This window comes from Sitophilus oryzae, unplaced genomic scaffold (assembly GCF_002938485.1).
Source record: "Sitophilus oryzae breed Bouriz unplaced genomic scaffold, Soryzae_2.0 scaffold_1063_pilon_pilon, whole genome shotgun sequence".
NCBI classification, from domain to species: domain Eukaryota; kingdom Metazoa; phylum Arthropoda; class Insecta; order Coleoptera; family Curculionidae; genus Sitophilus; species Sitophilus oryzae.
The window spans coordinates 1,995,498-2,022,350 of record NW_022145686.1 but is presented as its reverse complement, the minus strand read 5'-3'; the positions used below and the strand labels follow the sequence as shown (position 1 = coordinate 2,022,350).

The window sequence follows — 26,853 nt, the reverse complement described above, 5'->3', positions numbered from 1 at the left end:
GCCAACTTGTGTCTGGTATTTTCAATACGCCTATGATGGTTGCGCATGTTGCAAAATCTGTGAATTTTTTTTAACTTGTGTTAGTTATCTGCTTTTAGATACATTCTATATGAATAATTTTTTGGCATATGCAGAATGTACAAAGCTTTTTGTACCATTTAGGACCATACGTGTGACTAAAAATGCATATTTTTCTAAAAAACGTCGTATTTTTCTTAAAACAAAAAAAAATTAAAAAAACCGATCAAATTGTTTTTTCTAATTTCAATACAGATTAGTCGTACTGTCGTACTTGGTAAAAATTTCGATTTTTTAAGAATTTAAAATTTGCGGTAAAAAGATTCTTGACCAAATTTTCACACTCTTAGCAACTCAGGCAAAACACCCTGTATACGATAATTCGCTAAATATATTTTCGAAAACCACATAGCATCTTAGTCACAATAGATGCATTTAAAACCTGGTCCCAACCACATCCCAAAATCTTTTTTAGTTCAAGTAAATTTACCTTAAATTATGTCCGGCAGTTTATTTGACGAAATTGTCCACAAGTACTAGTTAAACACTTTTCTTCACTTACGCTGCTTACGCACATACGCCAGACAGAAATCTAACAACTAACGTGTTTGTTTCACTTATTTTTAATGGCCAAGGCGTAAGGGGATTTAAGTATTCGGTTACCCAGTAGTAAAGTGCCAATTCCGCAGATCCCGCACGGTAAATCCCGCAATTTTGATCCCGCGGAATCTCAGCGGGATCCCGCATTTGCGGGATCCAGCATTTGCGCGATTGCATTCCCTAATGACAACCATTCGTGCCATAAACTTTTGTAAGACTGATATCGGAGATGGAGAACTAACCTTTGTAAAACCGTCTCAGATACTGGCTTTTGTAAAAGCCCTGAGACGGTATGATGAGTTATAACTCAAGAAAGGTTGACCCCCCCCCCCTTCCTCATACAATTTACATCTACAATCTAGACTTGCTTTGGCACCAAAATGAAGACGTTAGTTTATAATACTTTTTACAAAGTTGAAATAAAAATTTGGCATTCTTTTATGAACAAGAAAATAAGAACATATTTGAAAGGTAGGTTTTCCTTGATTTAAGTAAGAACAATCTTCGAACTGTCACGTGATTTTTAACAGGAAACTGTCTCCTCAACGACCAACTCAGTAGAGTGAAACTAAGAAAAAACGGCGAATGCAGATTCTGTAGGGAAAATGAGGAAACGCCAGAAAATCTCATCACTGAGTGCGGTGAGATGACAACTAGGGAATGCAATCCCGCACCAAAATCTCAATCCCGCAAACCCGCGGGATTAAAGCAATCAATCCCGCGGGATCCGCAAAATTGCGGGATTGTAAACAATAAATGCTCCTCTTTGTACTTAACCTATTAAACTTGCTAATATAATGGTTTTATGCAATTAATCGAAATTTTAACTATATACGACTAATCTGTATTGAAATTGGAAAAAAAAACAATTTGGTGGGTTTTTTAAAATGTTTTGTTTTAAGGAAAATACGAGGGTTTTTCGAAAAATTTATAGTCATATATTTCGAAAAATTTATAGTCATATATTTCATTTATAGTCATATATTTGGTCCTAAATGGTACAAAAGGCATTGTACATTTTGCATAGGCCCACAATATATTGATATAGCGTGTATCTTAAACTAGCTCTACAGAAATTTGGACTGATGTATACAAGGTGTTCAAAGAATATATTTAATATTAAATAAACTTATTTATTATAATTTATCTACTTATTTTATAAATAAAAATATTATTCTGATGTTCAAGTTTTTTTTAACTTGTGTTAGTTATCTGCTTTTAGATACATTCTATATCAATAATTTTTTGGCATATGCGGAATGTACAAAGCTTTTTGTACCATTTAGGACCATACGTATGACTAAAAATGCATATTTTTTTAAAAAACGTCATATTTTCCTTAAAACAAAAAAAAATTAAAAAACCGATCAAATTGTTTTTTCTAATTTCAATACAGATTAGTCGTACTGTCGTACTTGGTAAAAATTTCGATTTTTTAAGAATTGTAAATTTGCGGTATAAAAGATTCTTGACCAAATTTTCACACTCTTGTAAAACACCCTGTATACGATAATTCGCTAAATATATTTTCGAAAACCACATAGCATCTTAGTCACAATAGATGCATTTAAAACCTGGTCCCAACCACATCCCAAAATCTTTTTTAGTTCAAGTAAATTTACCTTAAATTATGTCCGGCAGTTTATTTGACGAAATTGTCCACAAATACTAGTTAAACACTTTTCTTCACTTACGCTGCTTACGCACATACGCCAGAAAGAAATCTAACAACTAACGTGTTTGTTTCACTTTTTTTTAATGGCCAAGGCGTAATGGGATTTAAGTATTCGGTTACCCAGTAGTAATGTGCCAATCCCGCAGATCCCGCACGGTAAATCCCGCAACTTTGATCTCGCGGAATCTCAGCGGGATCCCGCATTTGCGGGATCCAGCATTTGCGCGATTGCATTCCCTAATGACAACCATTCGTGCCATAAACTTTTGTAAGACTGATATCGGAGATGGAGAACTAACCTTTGTAAAACCGTCTCAGATACTGGCTTTTGTAAAAGGCCTGAGACGGTATGATGAGTTATAACTCAAGAAAGGTTGACTCCCCCCCTCCTCATACAATATACATCTACAATCTAGACTTGCTTTGGCACCAAAATGAAGACGTTAGTTTATAATACTTTTTACAAAGTTCAAATAAAAATTTGGCATTCTTTTATGAACAAGAAAATAAGAACATATTTGAAAGGTAGGTTTTGCAACGGCATTGAGATTGCAACAAAAATTCGTATTGTAAATGATAGAAGCTTCGAACGAACATCGTTTTGCCGGTATCAATTTATTCGCGTCCGTCATTTTGACAGCCCTAAGAAGTGGAAACTATGCAGGATCGCCAAGTTTACAGCTGGTATGCGTTCCGTGAAAAGTGCGCGAGTGCATGCCGGGCACCGGGCATGTTATTTTCAGTTTTTGTCGGCTGCAGGCGCCTGCAAGAACAATACCTCGTCCGCGTTGCTTTGACGATTCAGATGCTCTGTCTCTCTCTCTCGCGCGCACCTCATGATTTATAGTGCGAAACCTTAGCGAAAGTTCAAGGATGATGAAGCGCACCGTCTCGCAATCCTATCTCATCTACAGGGTGTTGTATATCTGACATTGAATTAATTTTGTATCCGCTAATAATTAATTGTAATTTAATATACAGTATGTCCCCAGATTGTTTTTACAAAAGGAAAATCTTTTTTTTTATTGACGTTATCAAAAAAATGCATTTTTCATAAAAATGTTCGCTTGTCCATACCGTTTTAGAGGAAAATTTAAAAAAATCATGAAAATATATGATTGAATTTTTAGTCCCTATTTTTAAGTCCTAAAAATCAAAAAGCGTTTCTATGGTAATATAATTTCGATTTTAATTCTTTGATAGATGGTTATTATTAATTTTGATTAACGTCATACTTTTTACTGTTGTTAAAGTATCACATTTTCCTATAACTATTATCATCATTTTCATAGCATTGAACTAAATAAATTTTGAGATTCCCTAACATTTTAAAACAACAAAAAATATGTGGTTAATTGAAATTCTATCAATAACATTCTATCAAAGAATAAAAACGAAACTGTATTACCACAGAAACGCGTTTTTGTTTATAGAACTTTGAAAAATTTAAATCATATTTTCGTGTTTTTTTTTATTTTCTCTGAAACGGTATGGAAATTTGGAAAAGTATTAACAGGATTAATTGATTTTGTATCAGTTATTAATTAATTGTAATAGAAATTATATGGCCACGAAAAATCTGCATATGAGATGTTAATATCAATATTTTTTGAACGAAATGCGGATAACTATGGTAAACGCCTTACAAATATTTTGATACGTAAATAGGGTGATTTAAAAATCATTTAACGTTAAAACAGTATGTTTTAAATTAAATGCTGTATACCATGCTGTCAAAAAACACATCTTGAAGACCTTATTTCATGTTTTTCGTTCCATTTCAATGTTACAGCATTTGTCTTTTTCAACAGATGTGGAATAACATTTTCATATCAAAAATATGTCATAATTTATGACATATTTTTTCCAAAAAATGACATTTATATCTTAAATTTTCTACACATTTAGAGATATTCCAAAATTGAAAAATCGCAAATTATTGATGCTTTTTAACTGGAGGTAACTTAGGATATTCTCTTGTTTGCTAGTAATAGGCTAAATTGCTTGGTACATACGAGGTGAGTCAAAATTTGATACTATATGTTTTTGCTGCGCTATGCTATTTCAAATGGACTATCCTGTATTCTGTATTTTATTTCAGAAATCATGACATGTTTTATTGATTTTTCTATTTTGTTAAGCACTTTCTATCCCTATAATCGATATTTATTACAGAATTTTTTTTGTATAATGAAAAATATTAGTTGAAATGGTCCTAATTTTAATCTCATTATTAATTTTTTATTTTTTGAATTAAAAATTGAAAATAATCGTTATAAAACAGACTTTGTTTATACACATCGATTTTCAATATAATAATTATTTATAAAAACCTTAACTTAATTTAATTTTTTGTTAACAAAACATAACATTTTGGACAAAAATTATATTAATTTACCTATGTTATAAAATACAGGACAGGGTACTATTATTTAAAAAGTTCAGAAAATACATCATAAGAAATAAAATATCTGAAGACAATATCTATTACATAGTGTGTACCAAAACGTCTGCAACAAATAGTTCGGTGTGGTTTGGTTTTGACATGTCAGTTATCAACAATTATGACGGAAAATTTAAAAAAAATCTTACTTCTTTATAACGGGTGTTTCCCAAAAGGGGCTCATCCCCTATAACTTTTTTATTTTTTCAGATAAAACAACGAAATTTGGTATTTTAGTATATGACATAAAATAGGATTGATTGACGCATTCAATTGTTTTCGGTCACTTCCTGTTTCATCGGAAATGACTACAACTTTTGATTTTTAAATGGCACCCTCGGTATTTTTTTTTACTTTATTCAATAGAAAATGACACTTTAAATCGAATGACATATAACATATTAGTTTTTGACATATTCGCTTAAAAAAATCCTATTATATATCCTATTTGTCAGTCTAGAGTGTCAGGGCTGTGTTAAAAACACTAATATTTAATAGGAGCCTTGGAGAAATAGATTTGATCTTTTAATATTATTCGTGTCTTTTGCTGGCCGGTTAAAAGATGCCCAAATCGTATTTTTAATAATATCACAATTTTTTCATAAGGAACGAGAGTGGCTCATTAGTACCTTGGAAAAGGAATTTTTTACGAGTAATTTGGTACCGCTCACTTGGTATTTCGAGTCAAATTGTCGATATAAACTGTATACCTATTACAATTTAAAATAAACCATATGCAAAATGTCAGTTGACATATGATATGTCATTCTATTCAGAGTGTCATTTTCTATAAAGTCTAATAAAGTAAAAAAATGCCGAGGGTGTCATTTAAAAATCAAAAGTTGTCGTCATTTCCGGTGAAACAGGAAGTGACCGAAAACAATTAAATACGTCAATCAATTCTCATTTATGTCGTATACTAACGTACCAAATCTCGTTTTTTTATCTGAAAAAATAAAATAGGTATAGGGGGTGAGCCACTTTTTAGAAACACCCGGTATAAGCAAAAACTCGGGCTTTAAGACAAAATATCAAAAAATGTTTAGGGAAAAATTGTTCAGAATGCGATTATATGCCTATATGCCAATTTTTAAAAGTATACAGGGACTTCCAAGAAAATATTAGGTAAATTTAAATATTTTGGTTCTTTTTCAAAATCAAAATAAAAACTAGTTCACAATACATCAAAATACTTTATTTTGCAACGCAACGGCCCAAACGTCGAAACACTGGTTCCCGATAGATCATCGAGTAAAGCTACGTAAAACGATGCAAGAGGATGGACGGGTGAACTAGGAACTCTGTCATGCGTTGTTCCATGGTAAGAGTGTAAAATCTATTGACCCATACTGCTATTTACGCCTGTTCGAGCCTAGATGAGATCTCGTGACTAAAGGTTGATTTAGACATAGTATATATTTTTTCAAAAAAAAATAACGAAAATGTAATAAAAATAATTCTTAATGCAATATTTCTTCTTTTTACCGTATGGCAATGAAATTCTTCTCTAAAAAACGCAACCTTTGCTTATAATAAGGTAGTACAGTACTGAAATTAACTTTTAAACGCGACGCCCTGTAAGCAGCCTTTTTCATAAATACTTGACTTACTTAATTCCACATATTAAACCGTTTTGCCCGATCCCATACATTTCAGCAGGGATGCGTTCGAATCGTTCCGTAATAATGCCAATTAAACGTTGTTTGAAGAACCATTGACTGCTCAAATTGTACATTTCCAACTTGTATATTGTGTAGGTTTGCTCGATTTTATTCGTCGATAAGCCTCAATTTACCATAAGAGAACGTTGAATGCCGCTATAAATAGATGCGGATAGAGAGTATAAATATAATATGGCTTATTTCTCGATACAGTGGCCTCCGAGGAAACCATGTAATTTTCTTTATAATTTCTCCGGTAGATATACCTTTTTAAGTTCGCATTCGAACCTAAACACAAGGTCTAATAATATTTTAAACCGTAATTAATATGTAGCTAAAGGTACGTTTGGATTTGATTTTATTACTATTCAGTCTGTTTTGCTTAAGCTATTTTTGGATTTTGGTTGGTTAATTAACTTTGTACTAAGTAGTGAAACAATCACTGAGAACTGCTCTCTATAGACTCGAATCCTGATATTGTTTCGAGTCTTTAGAAGTTATATTATTTAAAAAAGTGTTTTTGTCTGGAAAGTGTAATTATTTCAATATATCTTTTTACTTTAAAGACTTTCGTAACTAACATTTTGAAAATTTTACAGTAGATAAAAAAAACGTCTTTTAGTGTGATTTGACAGTCCCCGCAGTGTGGTAACTGTAACAGCAAAGACTCTTATGGCACAATAAAACAGTAATTCACGACAATACACCAAAACACTTTATTTTTGTTAGTTTTAGTCACCTGATGATGAAGCTAACATGGTTACATGGCATATCCAGTGCAAAAGTAAAGTGTTTTGGTGTATTGCGGTCAATTAGTGTTTTATTTTGCTGTTGTAAAACCACAGGTTCCTACCCTCAACTGTAAAGGCTCTTATACTGTAAAAGATAAAATGAATAAGAGTTAATTTTTAGATCACACTAACAGATAGATGTTTTTTAGCTCTAATGTACAATTTTCGAAATTTTAGTTACGACACTTTTTGTGGAAAGCGACGAATGTCATGTTTAGTAGTCAACATACGTCTTCATACAGGGCAAAGTTATCATCGAATTTCAAAGATTTATGAAATTTTATAGAGGATTTCTGGGAAAAACGTTTTTGCAAATTGTTAGTTTGTATGTTGTCTACTTTTCGGTTAAAATGGAAATTAAATTTCATAAAAAATCAAAATAAAACACTAGTCACACCACACTTTGAACACTGGATAGGCATTATTAAACATTTTAGCATCATTAGCTGCACCATCAGCAGATTATTTAAATAAGTGCAAATATTTTCAGGGCTGGTAGATTTATAGAATAAATTGATTGAATATTGAATAAATTGATAGTTTTTAAAGATTTTCTTATTTATTACATTAATAAGATTTCAGTTGTTTCAAACATTTTTTTAGAGATGTAAAGTATGAATAACTGCCCTATTTTTCGAGGTGACATAATATCTTAATCTCTAAATATATTACTAAAGCTTTTATATGCTTTATAAATAAGCTCTGCTGCGTTAGTAGATTATTTAAATTCGGCTTCAAAAGAGGAAGGTGGACACATAAAATGTTACTTATATAGGAACGACACTACCCATACACTTTTATGGGTAAAATACGGGTTTTCGATTGTATTATATACAGGGTGAGTCTTAAATAAGTGCAAATATCTCCATAAAAAAAATAGATTTTCTCATTACCGTTTTTCTCTCTCTCAAATTGGTCCAAAATAACTGAGTTATTAATGTTTAAGAATTTTTAAAAAATTACCGTAGAAAAATTTGCGGTGAACAGGCAATTCTAAAAAGTTTTCTAAAATATACAGGAAAATTTAAAACAAAATGTACGCTTTTCAACATCTTTCATTTATTTGCAAAAAAAAACTTCATAGACCTGACATTCCTGGTCTCGAAATATACCACCCCTAAAAATATTTGCACTTATTTAAGAATCATCCTGTATATACAACATTCTCAGTATTGGTATTAGTTTAAGTTTATTTATATTTTCCGACATAAATTTCATATATAAACTATATATTATTTTAAATAAGATATTCTACCGTATGACGAAAAAAACGGCGGACAGTTGGTCGATGATATTCCCCATATAATTTTACATATAAAATGACATCAATCTTCATTTCAAAACCATCGCTGACGCCGTATTTTTTCAAATTGCAGAAATCTATTTCACAAAACCTTTCTTTTTAATAGCTAGTTTCGTTGAAATTTTAAAAATATGTAAAAATAGTGGTCTAGCTATTTTTACACATTTTTACCAAATTTAAAGAAAACTATTAAAAAATATTATTTTCTAAATCAGAAAAAAAAGTCCTATTTTAATACACTTCTTAAAATAATATATATTTTTTTTCTCAGGTAAGATTTCGACAGACGATGACAGAAGAAAAGCAGATGACGTCCCATACCAATCTATTTATTTTACTAAAAAAAGTTTCTAATAATTTTTAAGTTAACTATGGATGGGTTTAAATATAAATTCGCCATGCGTCGTCACTTGTTGTTTCTAACCTGTTTTATTGGTTTATTTCAAAAATGACAGATCGTATTTCAATTTTATTGGTTTGACGGAACGATGAACGACAAACGGACGCCGATGCGTATGAACTCGCCTTTAGATTTTTGACGTTTGTCAAAGTCTTGCCAAATTATAGGTTATAATTTTGTGACAACTTTTGTCAAATACCCTACGTTTTGGAAGATGATGCATTTTGATTCGTGTTATTACGTGTGTTTTGTGTCTTTTGAAGTCAAGTGGAGGAAAAATCGAGTGAAAATTAACTGTAGAACCCGGAGCACAGTTTATGGTTAATACTCGCTGCCCAGGCAGAAAGTCTTATACTGTGGTCTTATACAGATACACCAATGAAGTTACTATCAATAAAGTTCGTATACCATGTCGTCGTAGATAAGTGCATCTCGAATATGATAGAAGGGCCATACTATACACATACTAAAAACTGGAGTAGCTGTAAAATATCGACATCACACGATAGATAAATAATGGATTTTAGTACTGCAGAAAAATAATGTCAAAGGTACTGGTTTAAAGAAATTAAGATTAAAGTTAATTAATCAACCTGTGAGGTATAAAATTTGGTAAGTGTTATTATTAATAAAATAGTTTGTTTTATTTATGTTGTTTTATTTATTCCTGCGGAATATTACAAATTTGTATTTGTACATAAGTTATATTGATAAATATAATCATAAATGCGGGAAGTTTCATAAAGCTTGAAAGTAAGAAATAGTTCTTTTTTATATTTTTTTGGTATGTGGTGTCTTGTTTTTGTTTGTTTTGTATTAACACATACCGTTTTTTATTTAATAAAATAACTCGATTACATTTTTTCAGTTTTATACAGTTTTTTTCACAATATTTTGAAGTTGTCAGTCAAATTTTAAATACATATATTAATTTCCTGCTATGCGTTCCAGTTGTACCAACTTATTTCTTTGTAAAATAAAATAAACTACTTTGAAATTAAAATGACAGACACATTTATCACTGTCAAGGATCTTCTCGTTGAACATACTATAATTTATATCAATAACCGTAACATTTGAAAGTGTATGTATTAGATTTTGTGAAACTAATAACCCCATAATTTTTCTAAATTAAAAAACGTAAAATAAAAAGTTCAAGCCAATTAAATATAGGATAAGTAAAATGCTAACATTGCACAGAAATAGTGTTGAAAAATAAAAAATCCAGGAATTTTTAAATTTTAGGATGAATATTCTATTTGTATTTTTTTCTTGAAGTAACTCGGTAACTAACACCATGTTCCATATACTTCTTAACCCAGTGCGTTTCACTTCTCTATGAGAAAAACGTGTTTTTCGCTCAGTTAGATAGGAAACAGTTCAAGTAGTACTTCAAACTAATGGAACAGTGGTACTGTCTGGGACTGGAGGGCTATTTTACGAGTAAAAATACGAGAAATCGATCTTTTAAAGTAAACTTTACGGAGGCAGACTGTGAATTGAATCGGTACTCGAATCATTTTCTACTTGTTTTTAAGTCGAACGGTCTGGGAATTCGATGAGGCAGTTTGTTTTAAATTATTTTTGCTGTAGCTGGACGATGTTCGCTCTAACACGATTTCTCGTGACCACGTATTTTATTTACTCTGTAAATAAATACGTCAGCGATTGACTGAACGTATTTACTGTCCTTTCTTGTTCTGTTTTTTTTTAAATATATTGAACGAAATACAAGAGAGTACCATTAAAATAGAAGATATTTACAAAAATAATAAACAACAAAACACGCTAACCGCTGCACAACCACGAGAACAAGCAGGCTTTAGAAGCGGTTCCATGATAGATCACATATGTACATACACTGAGAGAAACTATCAGCCGAATAAAATAATTCTTCCAGGCAGCAGGATGCGCTGTATTACATAACAATATGTCTTATAAATTCGCTTACTTCCTACCACCAGCATCTCTTCTGCCGAACTTTTTGTTATTAAGGAATCACTAAGAATAATCTCCAACCTACCTCCTTTCATTGTGGATTCTCTAAATGCATTACAATGCCTAAACGAATTATCACCAAAACATCCTCTAGCCGTTAAATCGCTCAACTTGCATCACTCTTCTATATCTAAAGGTTCAACTGTAGATCTAGTATGGATTCCTAGCCATGTGGGCATAAGAGGTAATGAAGATGCTGATAAGATTGCTAAGACTGCGGCAAATGATGGAGATTTTATACCACTTGCATTTTCTATCTCTGAACTTAAATTTCTACATATGTCCACAATAAAAAGTGGTATTCAGGCAGAGTGGGAAGTAACAGGAGATTCAAATAAACTCTATGAATATAAACCTCAATTCTTCCAAGTTTTTGTAGCTCGGTCACTATCCAGAAATGAAGAAGTCATTTGGAATCGGCTCAGGTTGGGTCACTGCTATTTCTCTCATTCTTTCCTTTTAAAAGGCGACCCCCGCCTAACTGCTCTCTTTGCGGCAACTAATTAACAGTGCACCACCTCCTAATAGAATGTCCCTCCTTCATTAACTTAAGACAATCATTTGGTCTGAATGGCGATCTGTCTTCCGTTTTTATAAAGCTAATAACCTACATTCTTTGGTCCAATTTATTAGGGCATCGGGTTTTGGTTCATTAATATAGTTTAATTTAACTTTGATTCTTCAATGCCGCTAAATGGCCCTGCAGCTGATACGGCTTATATAAAACCCTGCCTTCCTTCCTTCCTTCCGAATAAAAGAATTAGGAACTTCCATTAGCCACAGCCTTTATAGTCTTTGAGAAGGCTTTTGACTCGATATATCCTAAGGCTAGAAGCCCTAGCGAAACAAGGTATTCACAGACCTTATTTAGAAACTCTCGCCAATATATACAAAGAAGCCAAAGCAAGAGTAATGACATATAAAACAACCCTGGAGTTCCCAACTGGCAAAGGAGTACGAAAGGGAGACACGATATCTCCAAAGCTGTTTACAGCAACATTATAACAAATCTTTCGTCAACTGGTCTCGTCAATAGTCCTGAAGAACTACAAGCACAGAACTACAAATTAATGAACTAAATACAGCCAGCAATAAAGTGGATCTCAAAATGAATTTAGCAAAAACTAAAGTAATGTACAACAAATTAGTGGAAAGAAAAGGCATTCTAATAAATAACACAACACTGGAAACAGTAGAAGAATATATAGGGTGCTTTAAAACAAATGCGAAAAACTTCAGGGGGTGATTCCTTGTTCAAAATAAAGGGTAGTTTGCTTTATAAACGTTGGGTCAAAAGTCAACCATTAGGGAGATATCGCGGTACAAAGATGGGGGAAAAATAATGTTTTTATTTTTTATCTTGAAAACGAAAAGAGATAGACTAATGAAATTTTACGGAAGCATTACTGTTATGAAAACACACTTTCTGGTAATTTTTTCATTTTTTTAAAATGAGTGGAAGGGGTTGAAATAAACTACCCCTATCATTTTTGTTAATGAAATTTAAAGAAAAATCTTATCAAACACATGCAAAAAAAATTAATTTTGATAGTTTAATTTATTTAGAAACTTTTTTATCTCTTGTGTTTTTTTGATAAAACTCACCGATTTGAAATTAAAAAATAAAATGTAAAGCATTACATGTCACATATACATACACATCAAAGTTGTGTTTTTTCTAATGGAACACCCTATATATTAATTGATTTTCGAATTCTTGGAAAAAAATATATGTAAGTTTTATTAAAGAAGCATATACCTAAAATCTAAGAATTTTGACATATTTCACATTTTGTGAAAATGAAAAAAAAACAGCTACCTAAATTTTAGTTAACCTTGTGTAGCCGGATATTTAATTACAGTAACCATTGTATGTTAAACCAAATTAAAATTTGATCCAAAAAATTATACAGGGTGAGACAAAATTAATATGGAACATTAGTCACATTTAAAAGCAAGTTACTCCTTTATTTTAAATGGAACACCCAGTATATTTTTCCGGTGTCCAATGCGGAATTTATAAATCTTTAAAATATTATTTTGCCTACCTCTCAGACAAAGATTTTCCCAGATATTTTAATTTTTATGATTTTGCGTCAGTAAATATATATTATTTGAAAAAATCCAGGTGGCTGTGTGATATACCTTTTGTTAATTTAACAAAAATTAAAGATTGTAGAGTAAAATACTCAAGGGTAAAAAAAAAATACACGTTTAAAACATATTTTAATTATTACAGAATTAAAACTAGATATAAACCTATAATTATGCGACAAAAATTAGCTAGATGAAAGCAAATGCTCAAAATGCTTCCTTTCCTATTAACTGCATAAAATGATTGTCTTTTCAAACGGATATTTTCATTTTAAAAGGCATTATGTGGAGTTTTACCTCGAAAAGCAGCTACAATAATTTTTCTCATCTTGTCGGCACTAGTTGATCGAGTTTTGTAAACATTGTCTTTACATAACCCCATAAAAAAACAGACTAGATAAAATCAGGAGCATTCAGTATTTTATTAATTGGTGAATGCACACTGCATTCACCAACTAATAGAATCATATCAGTTTTCTCCGATGTAGGATAAGCTTGCATTTTCGGCAAATTTCTGAGAATTTTTTTTATTTTAACTGACACAAAATGATAACTAGTTGTTAAAGTTGGACTAATTAGACAGTTATGTTGAAGTAACGTTAGACATATCACAGCCACCTAGATTTTATCAAATAATAAAGATTTACCCAGATTAAATCAGATAAAAATAGCTAGGGATTTATTTGTTTGAGGGGTAGGCAACCTAATATTATTTTGAAGAGACGCGAATTCTCCATTGAATATCGGAATAATATAATGGGTGTTCCATATAAATAAGAGAGTAGCATGCTTTTAAAGGTGACCGATGTTCAATATTAATTTTGTCTCACCCTGTATAACTTTTTGGATCAAGTTTTAGTTTGATTTAAAATACAATAGTTAATTTAACTACATATTAGGCTATACCGGGTAAATTTCAATGTAGGTTGCTTTTATTGTAATTTAAAAATTGTTCTTTATTTCTAGAAAATGTTAAATATGTTAAAAACCCTACATTTTAGTCATATACTTCTCTTGTAAAACTCACCTTCATTTTTCTTCCAGAATCCGAAAATCAATTAATATATAGGGTATTCCATTATAAAAAACACAACTTTGATATGTAACTTATTTTGGGGACACCCTGTAGAACTCTCTATATTTTTAAAAAGTGCTCTGAATTAACCTACATATGCTCACAAAATTTCATTTTAATACAAACTGTCGTTCTCCTTGGAGTCTCCGCGGCGTATGAGAGGCGCCACCCTGTATAAGTAGTTTATAAGTAGTTTAGAAGAAGAAAGAAGAAAACAGGATAGTAAGTAATAATCCAACTCAGGAAGTGATAATGACCCTAAGAAAGATTTGAAGAACTTGATGATTACCATATTTAAGGAGTATCTTTTTTATAAAATTTGTTACATTGTGTCGGTACAAAAAAGTTGTGTTTATCCCATTTCATTTGCAGCACCTTGCATATTTTTTCTAGTGTACAAATCATTTATTTCTCTTTAGGATTGCAACATCAACTTTGCTTCCTTAAATTGGTTTTCTTTTAAATTATTCATCAAGTTGTCAGGTTTCAATAAAGTTTTGCATTGTAAGTAATAAATAAAAATATAAAATTACGAATGCGGAAGTACATGGAGTTGTAAAGAGTTATACAACTACTCTAAGTAGTCAACAAAACACTTAGAATGCACTTCTGCATCTCATTTTGTTTGTTTTCTTATTTAGCAAATGCGTTTTACCGTGAAGTAAGAGTGTTTATTATTACATGTAAATTATATTGTCACTCTTGTAGTCTATTATTACAAAAGTACCAACTACAGAGTTATTTGAAAAACAGAGAAATAAAGAGACGCAACCAAACCAAACAGAAGATTTTAAACTTTTAAATTAACTATGATTTGAACAAAGTCTATGCTGTTACGAACAGTGGATTGACCATTGAAGCGGAATATTGAGACATCCTTCCTTGAATACTAATTATCTTACTTGTTGTATCCTAAGTGTGTGTTACATTGTAGCTTAAGTGCTGTCACAAGGTTAGTATTAAAAATTTGAAACGCTTAACCCTTAACGGCTACACTGAATAATTTTCCTATAATCGATAAAGAATTAATAAATAAAAAAAATGTTTTTGAGTTTACATGAGTTAGTTAATAATAGTATACAGGGTGTTTCAAAACAAATGCGAAAAACTTCAGGGGGCGATTCCTTGTTCAAAATAAAGGGTAGTTTGCTTCATAAACGTTGGGTCAAAAGTCAACCATTAGGGAGATATCGCGGTACAAAGATGGCGGAAAAATAATGTTTTTATGTTTTATCTTGAAAACGAAAAGAGATAGACTAATGAAATGTTATGGGAGCATTACTGTTATGAAAACACACTTTCTGGTAATTTTTTGACTTTTTTAAAACGAGTGGAAGGGGTTGAAATACACTACTCCTATCATTCTTGTTAACGAAATTTAAAGAAAAATCTTATCAAACATATGCAAAAAAAATAATTTGGATAGCTTGGTTTGTTTAGAAACTTTTTTATCTCTTGTGTTTTTTTGATAAAACTCGCCGATTTGAAATTAAAAAATAAAATGTAAAGCATTACATGTCAGGATAAAAAACATTTTTAGATAAAGAATCTAGTGATAATAACGATAATAATAAGAATCTAGATAATAATGTATTGCAGTAGAGTAATGTCAATAAAATAATATTAGAAACATCTCCTAAAAAGTGACAGCGGTCGACTAGATTTTTTCCTAAAAAAATTAGAGCAGCCCACTAGATTCATTATCTAAAAATGTCTTTTGTCCTGACATGGGTAATACTTTACGTTTTATTTTTTAATTTAAAATAGGTGAGTTTTATCAAAAAAACACAAGAGATAAAAAAGTTTCCAAACAAACTAAACTATCCAAATTAATTTTTTTGCATGTGTTTGATAAGTTTTTTTTTAAATTTCGTTAACAAGAATGATAGGGGTAGTTTATTTCAACCCCCTCCACTCATTTTAAAAAAGTGAGAAAATTACCAGAAAGTATGTTTTCATAACAGCAATGCTTCCATACAATTTCATTAGTCTATCGTTTTTCGTTTTCAAGATAAAAAAAAAAACATTATTTTTCCGCCATCTTTGTACCGCGATATCTCCCTAATGGTTGACTTTTGACCCAACGTTTATAAAGCAAACTACCCTTTATTTTGAACAAGGAATCACCTTCTGAAGTTTTTCGCATTTGTTCTGAAACACCCTGTAGACACATAATAGAATCAATTACGAATGAGCAATCAAACATTATTTAAAAAAATACGTGGAAAGCACAAAAAAGTTGTATTTCCACATATTTTTATACTGGCAGCAATTTAAACACATTTTTCTTGAGCCCTGTAGACAAATTGGTATTTTACAATAAAAAAATAAAATAAAATATATAGAGATACTCCATGTTTCTTTCTATTTTGTTTGGTTTGGTTGTCCTAAAATGCTTAGTTTCCGAGATACAGGGTGTAGAAGTTTAATTTTTATTTCGATTTTTTCCAAATAATTGTAGCAGTTAAGGGTTAAATTTGGGATATAGTATATAATTGGTATACTATAATAAGCTTCATCCTAGAGTACTGTAGTTAGATTGTAATATTCTTTGGTTTGATACATATCTTTCTCCCTTGAATATATGTTGTGCCTTAAGTATGCATTTCATTGCATCCTTAATGATTTTTAAGATTAAATTAATACTTTTTGTTGTTTAAATTAGATACAGAACGCATTTTACATTAATAATAGTTTTGTTATAAATAATTTATAGTAAGAAAGAGTTAATTTAAAGTTGCAGAGTAACATTATATACTTTACAAAGTGAGCAGCTTATTTAATGCCGATTTTTATAGAAAGTAACAATTCAGATGATGATTTTAAGTGCCTATACTGAGCTGTGAAGTTAAAAACCTTTAAGTAATGATGGCTACAGAATAAACAGCTCGTTGGCTTTAATTAAAATTGTAGTGAAACAAATATGATTATCACATTATTCATTTCATCCGTTGAAGAGTATGAAATCAATCCAATTTACTCCACGCTGGGAATGCATGAAAACTTATTGTGCAGTCAATCAAATTTATAAAGCATTAAATTCACTACTATGCAATTTATATTTTGTAACGAATTGTGTTACAAAAGTAAATTTAAGTTAGTAACAAAAAGTAAATTAGTATGAAATTAGTTAACAGCAATATAGAATTTTTTTATATTATTTTTTTATTTCATTTAATTTTTTTAATTAATCTTTAGTACATTTTGTAGTAAAATAAATAATTAATAAATAGTAATTGTAGTTATTTTTTTGATACTTCGTATGTTTGGTTTTAAATTAAAGAATTATTGTAAAAATAATTATTAATAGAAAAAAGAACCGAAATATGCAATAAAATACAGGGGGTTCCATTTAAAAAAAAATAAACTTTGATGTGCCACGACATTATGACCGACCCTGTATACTTAAATTTATTACCCGCTAATAGATATATAAAAACCCTATAACTTTTATATTTAACTTTTTGCGGTACCTCTTATATTTTATCTAATAATCGACCGTTCCCATACAAATCAGCGACCCTGTATATCGAGAAGCTATGGTTACACTCGTTGAATTCGACACTTTATGTCAATTTAATAATATATTTTCGTACTTTTGAACTTTTGTACTTATGTGTAAAAGTGCTTTACTTTTCGGCCTAGGCATTAAAATCACTTTTTGTATTATCAATCACGTCGCAAAAATTAATACCTACTTTTGTGACATTGAAAAAAAAAACAGATTATTCAATGACCTAAATAAATGTTTTCAAAATAAAATTATAGGTATTAGCCACAAATTCCTGGTGCCATTGAGTTTAACGTCATTTAAAGTTATAACATCTAAATGAAATGTAAATGTATATCTAATGCCCGGTTCACAATACAAAGCCTTCCGACATATTTATTCAACTTCAAATATTTGATCAAAGGCGTTTCTACCTGATAAACACCATAGAATCTTAAAAGACTTATACACACCCGCACCATCCGCATTTATACTATTGGTACGGCATTTATGTCGGACAGAACAATGACGGTGATGACAGTGAAGAGACGGGGGCCACGCCCACTCGCGTGTGAACGGACCTTTTAAGTCGACGCAACCTTAAAGTCGACACACGGCGCGCGGTGTAATAAAAGAAAGTCATCGATTCGGCTTAGTGGCCTACTTGACATTTACAGATTGCAGATAAACGAGCATGTGTATGCCGGTGCTGCGGTCAGCGAAATCAAAAGTGAAAAGAAGGCGTCGCTTTAAATAAAAAAAGAATATTGGTAGAAGAAATCGTTTTGTGCTTACTTGTATGGTTAATACATATTTCTGATATATGCTCAAATAATCGAGAGATCTAATAAGAATACGTGATTAGAAATTCCGGTATTTTGGATCTTGGATCACTGATTTCCTGAATTTGGATCAGGATGTAAAGGTTAAGGCCAGGATAGAGCAGGCTCGTAGCATTTTCCTCGAAATGAAACAATTCTTTTTTAATAAAGGTCTAACATTGAACACCTGCGCTTTAAGAAGCATCACGATGCAATCAGTGAGTTCGATGGAATTATAGACCCTGAAAGTGACTATAATGAGGAAGATCAAAGCCTCTGAATGTCGTTATTTCGTCGGATGCTGAAGATGTCTTCGGCGGAGCACATCAAAACTGCCGTCGGCAGTTAAAAGGCGGCAAGTGAATATTTTTTAATTTTGAGATTTTTGCATTTTTAGACTAATGTGACCCTACTCTATCTAAATATTCAAAAATATTTTTGAAAAATATTTTTTTTCTACGATATTTGAAATTTGAAAAAAGCGGCAAGTGACATAACGTCACCATTTTGGAAGTAAAAAGGCGGCAAGTGTAAATATTTAAGTTAAAAGGCGGCATTCTTGCAAATATGCCATTTATATTTAAAAAAAGATGACGTAATGATGTGTATTATGTAGTAAAAAGGCGGCATTAGACAGTAATTGCTCTATTCCTAAAAGATGGATATCAAATACATCATAAAACTTGAAGTTATAAGGCCGCATTGTTTAATACCACCCTATTCGTTAAATAAGATCGTGAAATACGTCACGAAACTTGTAGTAAAAAAACGGTATGTGACTATTGCGCCCTTTTTTAACGGTCAAAATCACCACGCGGACTTTGACGCGGACGTAAATTTGGTAGTAAGAAGGCGGTATATATTTCGCGACAGATGAATTAGTCGATTGCGAATCCAGGCACGCATCGCGTTTTTCGGCTTATGTAAAGTGATTAATAATAATTTATTATAATAATAGTGATTGGCTTCTGTGGAAAGGTAAGCTTTTAAACTATTTTTATAGGTATTTTAGATTATTATATATTATTTATTATTCAATACATATTTATATGATGAATTTGTAGCTAAATTTGTGTCATGTGTTAACAAAATATAAATTTCACCCCTGAAATTAAAAAAAAAATAATTCGAATTAGTAAAATTTATCAATAATTAAGTATTATTAATTAAATTAAGTATCATTAATTAAATACGTACTATTTTAGTGCCTCCATAAGTTTTTCTTTTAAATGGTACATCAGTAAATTTACAAATATATTTATGTTATCTTAATGTTTAATTGTTTCATATTCATATTTCGAATTAATTGGCAATAAATAAATTATTTATTGTATTTATTGAAGAAAAGATTTTTCACTCATCCATTCAATTTTTTTTATTTTAAGCATAATTTAGAGCCAGGAAAATATATATATTATAAAAATGAAAACCTTGCTATTATTTTTTTAGCTTGGATACTAAAGTATATTGATCAGAAGTGTAAATTTGTTTTGGGTTTTAAAAGAGGGGGCATCGGCGTATCCTCTTGCTTAAAACAACAAAAAGCAGACACCAAACTAGCGCCGGATGCAAAGATTTTTGAGGTGGCACTTCTCATTAACCATTTTTGTTATATCTCTAAGTAAAACAACAAAAACAACTTTCTTTATAAAATGACCGCAGGCAAACAAAAAAAAGCATGAGAATATATACAGAACAATCCATTATGGACTACCCTGTTATACCTAAAATTATTTCTTTTACTATAAAACTGTTATCATAAAACTACTTAAAATTTGCAAGCTGACTATTAATTTAAAAAATAAACTGTGTTTAATAAATAGATGTTACTTAAAACTTATCTTTTTTAAGTTAAAACCTTAACATATTTTACTTGATTCTAAATAGCGGCACGTCAAAGGTTTTGCAGTTAAAAGGCGGCATTTGAACAGTTTTTTGTCGCTTACCGCCTTTTAACTTCAACTTCTTACTGTATTCAATACAGAAAACGAAGCAAGAAAGAATTAACCAACATTTTTTTTAAACGAAACTTGCTCTATTGTCCAAAAAAAATACCTCTAAATAACTAAATATAGTATATGCAATTAGTGTTGAACAATAAAATCGAATGTATATATTCTTATTAGTGAAGGACAACATCACAAAGTTTTTGCCATTTTTCTCAAAACTATGGTTTTGTCACTTGCCGCCTTTTAACTACCGACGACAGAAAATGTCTCCGTATTACATTGCATGAACAAAGAATGAGACCCTTATCATCAAAGGTAAAATTGAAGGCAAGCAAGGCCCAGGCAGCAGTTTGTCGTGGATATGAAACACAAGAAGAGATGTTTTAACAAATTATTTAGTATTCATCTGTACAACATATCATCTACCGGGTGTTGCATCGTCGAGCGGGACATAGGAAATCCCATGTAAGTTTTAATGGGGTCACTTATTGGCTTCCCTAATTATTTTAGAGAATAATTCTATTTAGGTTTATTGAAGAGCACTAAAAACCACATTCAAAAAAATAACTTTAGATATATTTGATTAGCCCGTTTACGAGTTATCGCCGATTTCTTTTTAAATATTTCTCCTTTCTTATGGCCCTGTATTTACTTATAAGCATCAGTCAAGGTAACAGATAACTGTCAAATGAAGTTGTCATTTCAGAAACTTATCTATTTAGTGCTTTATTATTATTATTAAAAACTCATACCTACATCGAAAATATTAGCCATGAATTACACTACCGAAGAAAAAGTATTGATGATTAAATGGTATTATCAAGGAAATAGTTATCAAAAGGTGTAGGACATGTTTGCTGCTCTGTATCCGAATAGACCGATACCTGGAAAATCTACAATCGCAAAGAATATCCAGAGATTTAAGACCAAAGGTACCCTAATAAATATCTGCAGATGTGAAGCAAGGCAAGAACAAAGAGAAGATGCAAGAAATGATACCGACTTGAAAGTTTTATTGTGCGTGGAAGAGAACGATGGAATTGCATACTTTAATTCATATGAATTTGTATTTATAAATACCACTTTAAGATTTCCGATGTAGGAATGAGTTTTCAATAATAATAAAGCACGAAATAGGTAAATTTCTGAAATGACAACTTCATTTGACAGTTATCTTTTACCTTGACTGGTGCTCATAAGTAAATACAGGGCCATAAGAAAGGAGAAATATTTAAAAAGAAATCGGCGACAACTCGTAAACGAGCTAATCAAAAATATCTAAAGTTATTCTTTTGAATGTGGGTTTTAGTGCTCTTCAATAAACCTAAATAGAATTATTCTCTAAAATAATTAGGGAAGCCAATAATTGACCCCATTAAAATTTACATGGGATTTCCTATGTCCCGTCTGACGATGTAACACCCGGTATACAACTCTCTCCCTATACTTTTAAAAATAAAAACAAGAATGAAGTGGTCCCAATTAAATTCTACATTAAAAAATGTACATAATGTTGTTACATGTTAAGTTTACTAGTGCAATTTGTTAAAGATATCACTTATCTATAATGACAAAAAGTACATTTTTCTTAATCGTTCAAGTTTTAAGTAATCTTGTAAAAGTTACTCCAAAAAATATGTCACGCATCATTATTCGTTTTAAAATGTAAATCATCGATTCCGTTTCCAGATATCCCGGCAATTTAAATGCTCTTATATAAAGTGATCCTGCGATAAGGTCCATTATAATAATGATCCAAGTTGTAAGCAGGAGAGTTAAATTTACAATGTTGCATCAAGTCGAAAGTGTCTACAGTATACCCCGTATCGGATTTTTATGCTTATATATTATTTTTTATATCGCTGTCATTTTATATTTACATATAAAATGATACATATTTATATAAGGCGAGTCTTAAATAAGTGCAAATATTTTTAGGGCTGGTAGATCTCGATAAAAAAAACGTATTTTCACCGTTTACCAAGTAAGTCCAAAATAACGGAGATATTTAACTTTGAAAATTAAAAAAAATGAATTTTCGCTTAAATTTTGTGAACCACTGGATCTTTTCTGGGTATTCTTTCTTGTAAACTTAATCTACTACCTATGTTGCCATATTATGAAGAGATTATTTTTTTAAGTAAATATTAAAAAATCCAAATTTAAAAAAAAATCGCGAAAAAAACCTTGTAGACGTGTTTCTGGGGTTAAAATATAGGTACTACTCCTAAAATATTTGCACTTATTTAAGACTCACCCTGTATAATCGGTAATAGCAAAAATGTTATACCATTGTTAATTTAAACCGGCCATTGTATCTCCAGATACAAAATATTTAATATTTACCTTATGATCAAAAAGATTTTCAATCAAGCGGGCTTAAATTTTGACAGTTAAATAAAATCTAATTTTCCTAGTAAGAGTTGTTAATCTGTCATAGGTCAAAGTACTCTTGATTGTAAGACTTTTTGATTATATTGTAATTTAGGCACTAGATTGTGAAGTTAAGTTATATTAATAAAGATTGATTGAGACTTACCGTCGAATTTATGAAGTGAAGCCATATCCAAACGACTAGCGGAAGAAGCATCTTCATTTTCGCTAAAAAAAATAAAATATATTAATTGATATATTTTCAAAATAGACGCAATATTAAAAGAAGAAAGACCAGCAACAAAGAAGTAAATATATTTTACTTCACAGATATAAGAAAGTTATAATTCCTTTTTTTAAATTAAATTGGTACCTATTATAAACAGATAAATAGCATGTAAAGTCTTAGATTATGTAGGTATGTATATTTTGCACCTTATAAATCCTTCAAACTCAAAAAAGATAGAAATCCGTTTTCAGCAATCCACGAGTCACTCTCTAGATTATATTAAGTAATACAGCATGCTAATATAATATGTTTCTCAAAAGGGGCTCACCCCTAAAACTTTTTTTATTATTTCAGATAAACAAACGAGATTTGGTACGTTAGTATATGACATAAATTAGGATTGATTGACGTATTCAATTATTTTCGGTCACTTCCTGTTTCACCGGAAATGACTACAACTTTTGATTTTTAAATAACATCCTTGGTATTTTTTACTTTATTCGATAGAAAATGGCACTCTGAATAAAATGATAAATCGTATGTCAACTTTAACATTCTGGCTTAAAAAAATTGTATTTTAAATTTCAATCTAGAATGCCATGGCTGTGTTAAAAATAATAATTTTTAATCTAGGGGCTTTAGAAAAATAAATTTGATCGTCTAATGTTTTTCGTGTCTTATCATGGCTGCTTGAAAGGTGTCCAAATCGTATCTTTAAACATAACTCAATTTTTTCAAATGAAACGGCTCATTAGCATATTTGAAAAATCATTTTTTTTCGAATAGTTTGGCACCACACACCTGATATTTCGAGTCAAATTGTCGTTACATTTATGGCCACGGCACTCTAAATTTAAATATAAAATTCAATTTTTTTTTAATTGAAAGTGTCAAAAGTTGGCATACGATATGTCATTTTATTCAGAATGTCATTTTCTATCAAATAAAATAAGAAAACACTGAGGGTGTCATTTAAAAAACAAAAGTTTAGTCATTTCCGGTGAAACAGGAAGTGATCGAAAACAAATTAATATGTCAACCAATTCTAATTTATGCCATATACTAAATCTCCCTTTTTTATCTGAAAAAATAAACAATTAGTAAGAGTGAACCACTTTTGAAAAACACCCGGTATTTATTTAACAACTCATATTGTTTAGATGCTATTAAAACATTATATTTAATTTAAAATAATAATAAATCAAGCAACTGTAAATCGATACCTAAATAACACAAAATATCATTGTTGTTCTTAAACGTTATAAATAAAGTGATTACGAAACTGAAGGCAATTCATTGAAAACCAATAAAGCAAAATGTATTATCTTTGAAAATATCAACTAGTCACAATTAAGCCAACAACAAAGTTGGTTGCCTATTGCCAATGAAATGTGAAAGGTGGTCTAAATCATGAGTCTGGTATCTAAGAACCATACGGCGTACAAGGTTGCACTTATTTGTCGTGCCGTAGTTCTTAGACATTTTTTCGGTAGAAGCAGTGGAAAGATTATTATATAAACAAATGTAAATAGGTATGCAGTAATAATGCAAGGAATTTAAACAGATTAGATTTTTCTTGAGGTTTGTGGTTTAACTGGACGTTGATGTCTCCTTGTTTTATTATTGTTATTGTGATCTGTTTATTGTTATAATATTATTCGTAGGTACTTTATATATATGTTTTATACCAATTAAACTTTTAGTTACGTAATTGAGAGCGCGATTTTTGTCCATTGTCCATTGTTGCCAACCATGGACGTATTCGTTGCCGGGCTGACTAACAGGATTTTAAATTTCCCGCTGGGAATTCAGGTGGTAGTCCTGTTGTGAAAAATGTCAAGTTGTCACATTTAGGCAACCGTATTAGTATTCCGTTGCTTACCTTGGTTATGGTTTTATGTTTTATGTTCCGTTTCTATCAGTTTCCTGAAAGTTTTCTTATTACAGAACACGGTTCCTGAAAAATTCGGTTATAACTGTCACATGACTGTCACCAAACTAACCAGCGCGAGAAGGCTGGTTTTTGTGGTTTTGTTAGTCAATCAATGTCATTTATGTGAGAGAAATCAAGCAAATATTGGAAGTTCGAGTGAAATTCTCATTTAATTTCTAAAATTTGTTATAATATTTTGTATTTATATCCAAAAGCAATGGAGGTAGGCAGTAAAGTTAAATAAATTTCATTAACTAAATAGAATGACTTTCTAGGACCATTTAAACTTATCATGGAGCCATTGTTTCTTAAAGTCAGGAACATTTAAAGAAAACATGAAAAACAAGACAAAAAGTAATCGTGAATGTTTTGTAAGCTATAAAAATATAAATATTGATTAGATTTGTTTATTTTTTATTGATCTGTTTTAATATTGGACCTGCAAATCTTCACTTGAGCTGTCTAACGAGTTTAACAGTTTATTAATAAAGTACTTTTCAATATTAAACTCCACTGAAAAGAAGAAGCAAACGTAAAAGCAGAGAACAGGTACATTAAAAATGCATAAAAGATAAATTTTATAATAAAGGTATTGAAATTTAGAAAACGTCAACATTTGACATTTCCAGTATTTTACCAAACTGTTCCGTATCAAACCGATGTTTTTCAGGAACCGCTCTTTACCGTAGTTTACCGATCCTGTTCGCCTGGTTTTGCAACGGAATACAGCCTTATTTATTTATTTCCTGACATTGTGATTCGTTTTGACACTTTAATTTTGTATTACAATTTGGATTAAATTAATTGTATTGTGATACTTTAACTTTAAAAATGTTTACTAGCAGTCCTCGCAGTCGAACGTTGTTCTTTTTAGTTCCTCTTTTAGTGCGAAGAGTACAAGATAGCTTAATAGCCTTAAAAACTCATTGCAACTTTATTAGAATATTTTGAACGGGAAAGCGGTAGTAATGGCCCTTTATGTCCCTTAAGTGCTGTTAAGAAAGTGGATTTTGTTGATGTAAATAATAACTGTTTATATATTTGTAATTAATTTATTTTTGTTCCCTGAAATATTTTAATTAAAAAAAAAATATAAAAGTGGACAACGCTGTGCCGGTCAAGCTTAATCACGTGACTAAAAGTTTATTTGATATGAACTATAGGTATATTATATGCTTTTACTATTTATTGTATTTCGTATGCGTCGCGTATTTTTTTAAATTTATTAATACAAGCCACATATGAAAAAGTTAAATTTTAATTCTTAGTATAGAAAAATTCAACTATTTTAAAATATATTTAATAACATAGGAGTTTAATGATCTGGACAAATACAAGTTCAAAAAATATTTCTTTCTTATTATGTTTTTATTTCAGTAGTAACGAACATAAATAAGTACAAGAACAACTATAATGGTCCTAATTATTATACTGTGTTGCCACTAACTTGTAATAGACCATAATGAACTCATTACTGAACTTAAATAGAAAAAAAGTGTTTTTCAGGCAGGCCATATTTGATATTAAATTATATGTTGAGTGTAAAAATAAATTATAGGTATGTCTCAATTATTTCTCATGGCATGTTTGTAACCAAACGTCTCTATTATATTACTCTGTATATATTGCATATGGTCTGATGTTATATATAGATACAGATTAGAATAAAACAACTTAAAAAGGTAGGTAAAGATATTCTTTATGGGGTTTGTTGTAGTTTTGGGGATAATATTATATTAGTTAATTCCAATTTCCAGTGTTATAGAATTGCTGAAGTTACTGCATATAACTAAGTTTTGGAACTAAGATATTGCAGAAATTAACCATTCAAATTAATTTGACTGATATGTATAAATTAGACAATCAATAAATAAGTAAAAAAAACAGCAAAATACGAATAAAATTATACAGGTATTTAATCAGCTGACAAATGGAACCGGAAACTATGGTCCAAGATCATAACAAGCTCTGCCCTATAGTAAATGTTTTTCAGGAAGACA

General features: G+C 30.5%; 1 protein-coding gene across 1 annotated transcript in view; it reads right to left on the bottom strand.

Annotated features, from left to right (window-relative positions):
- The window catches only part of LOC115879058 (delta-like protein D), a 336,547-nt gene that overhangs the window by 212,336 nt on the left and 97,358 nt on the right, over nucleotides 1–26,853 (bottom strand). The window contains exon 2 of the mRNA XM_030895697.1: nucleotides 22,858–22,919. Coding sequence (XP_030751557.1) covers nucleotides 22,858–22,919 — 62 coding nt within the window. The remainder of the gene's footprint in view (nucleotides 1–22,857; nucleotides 22,920–26,853) is intronic.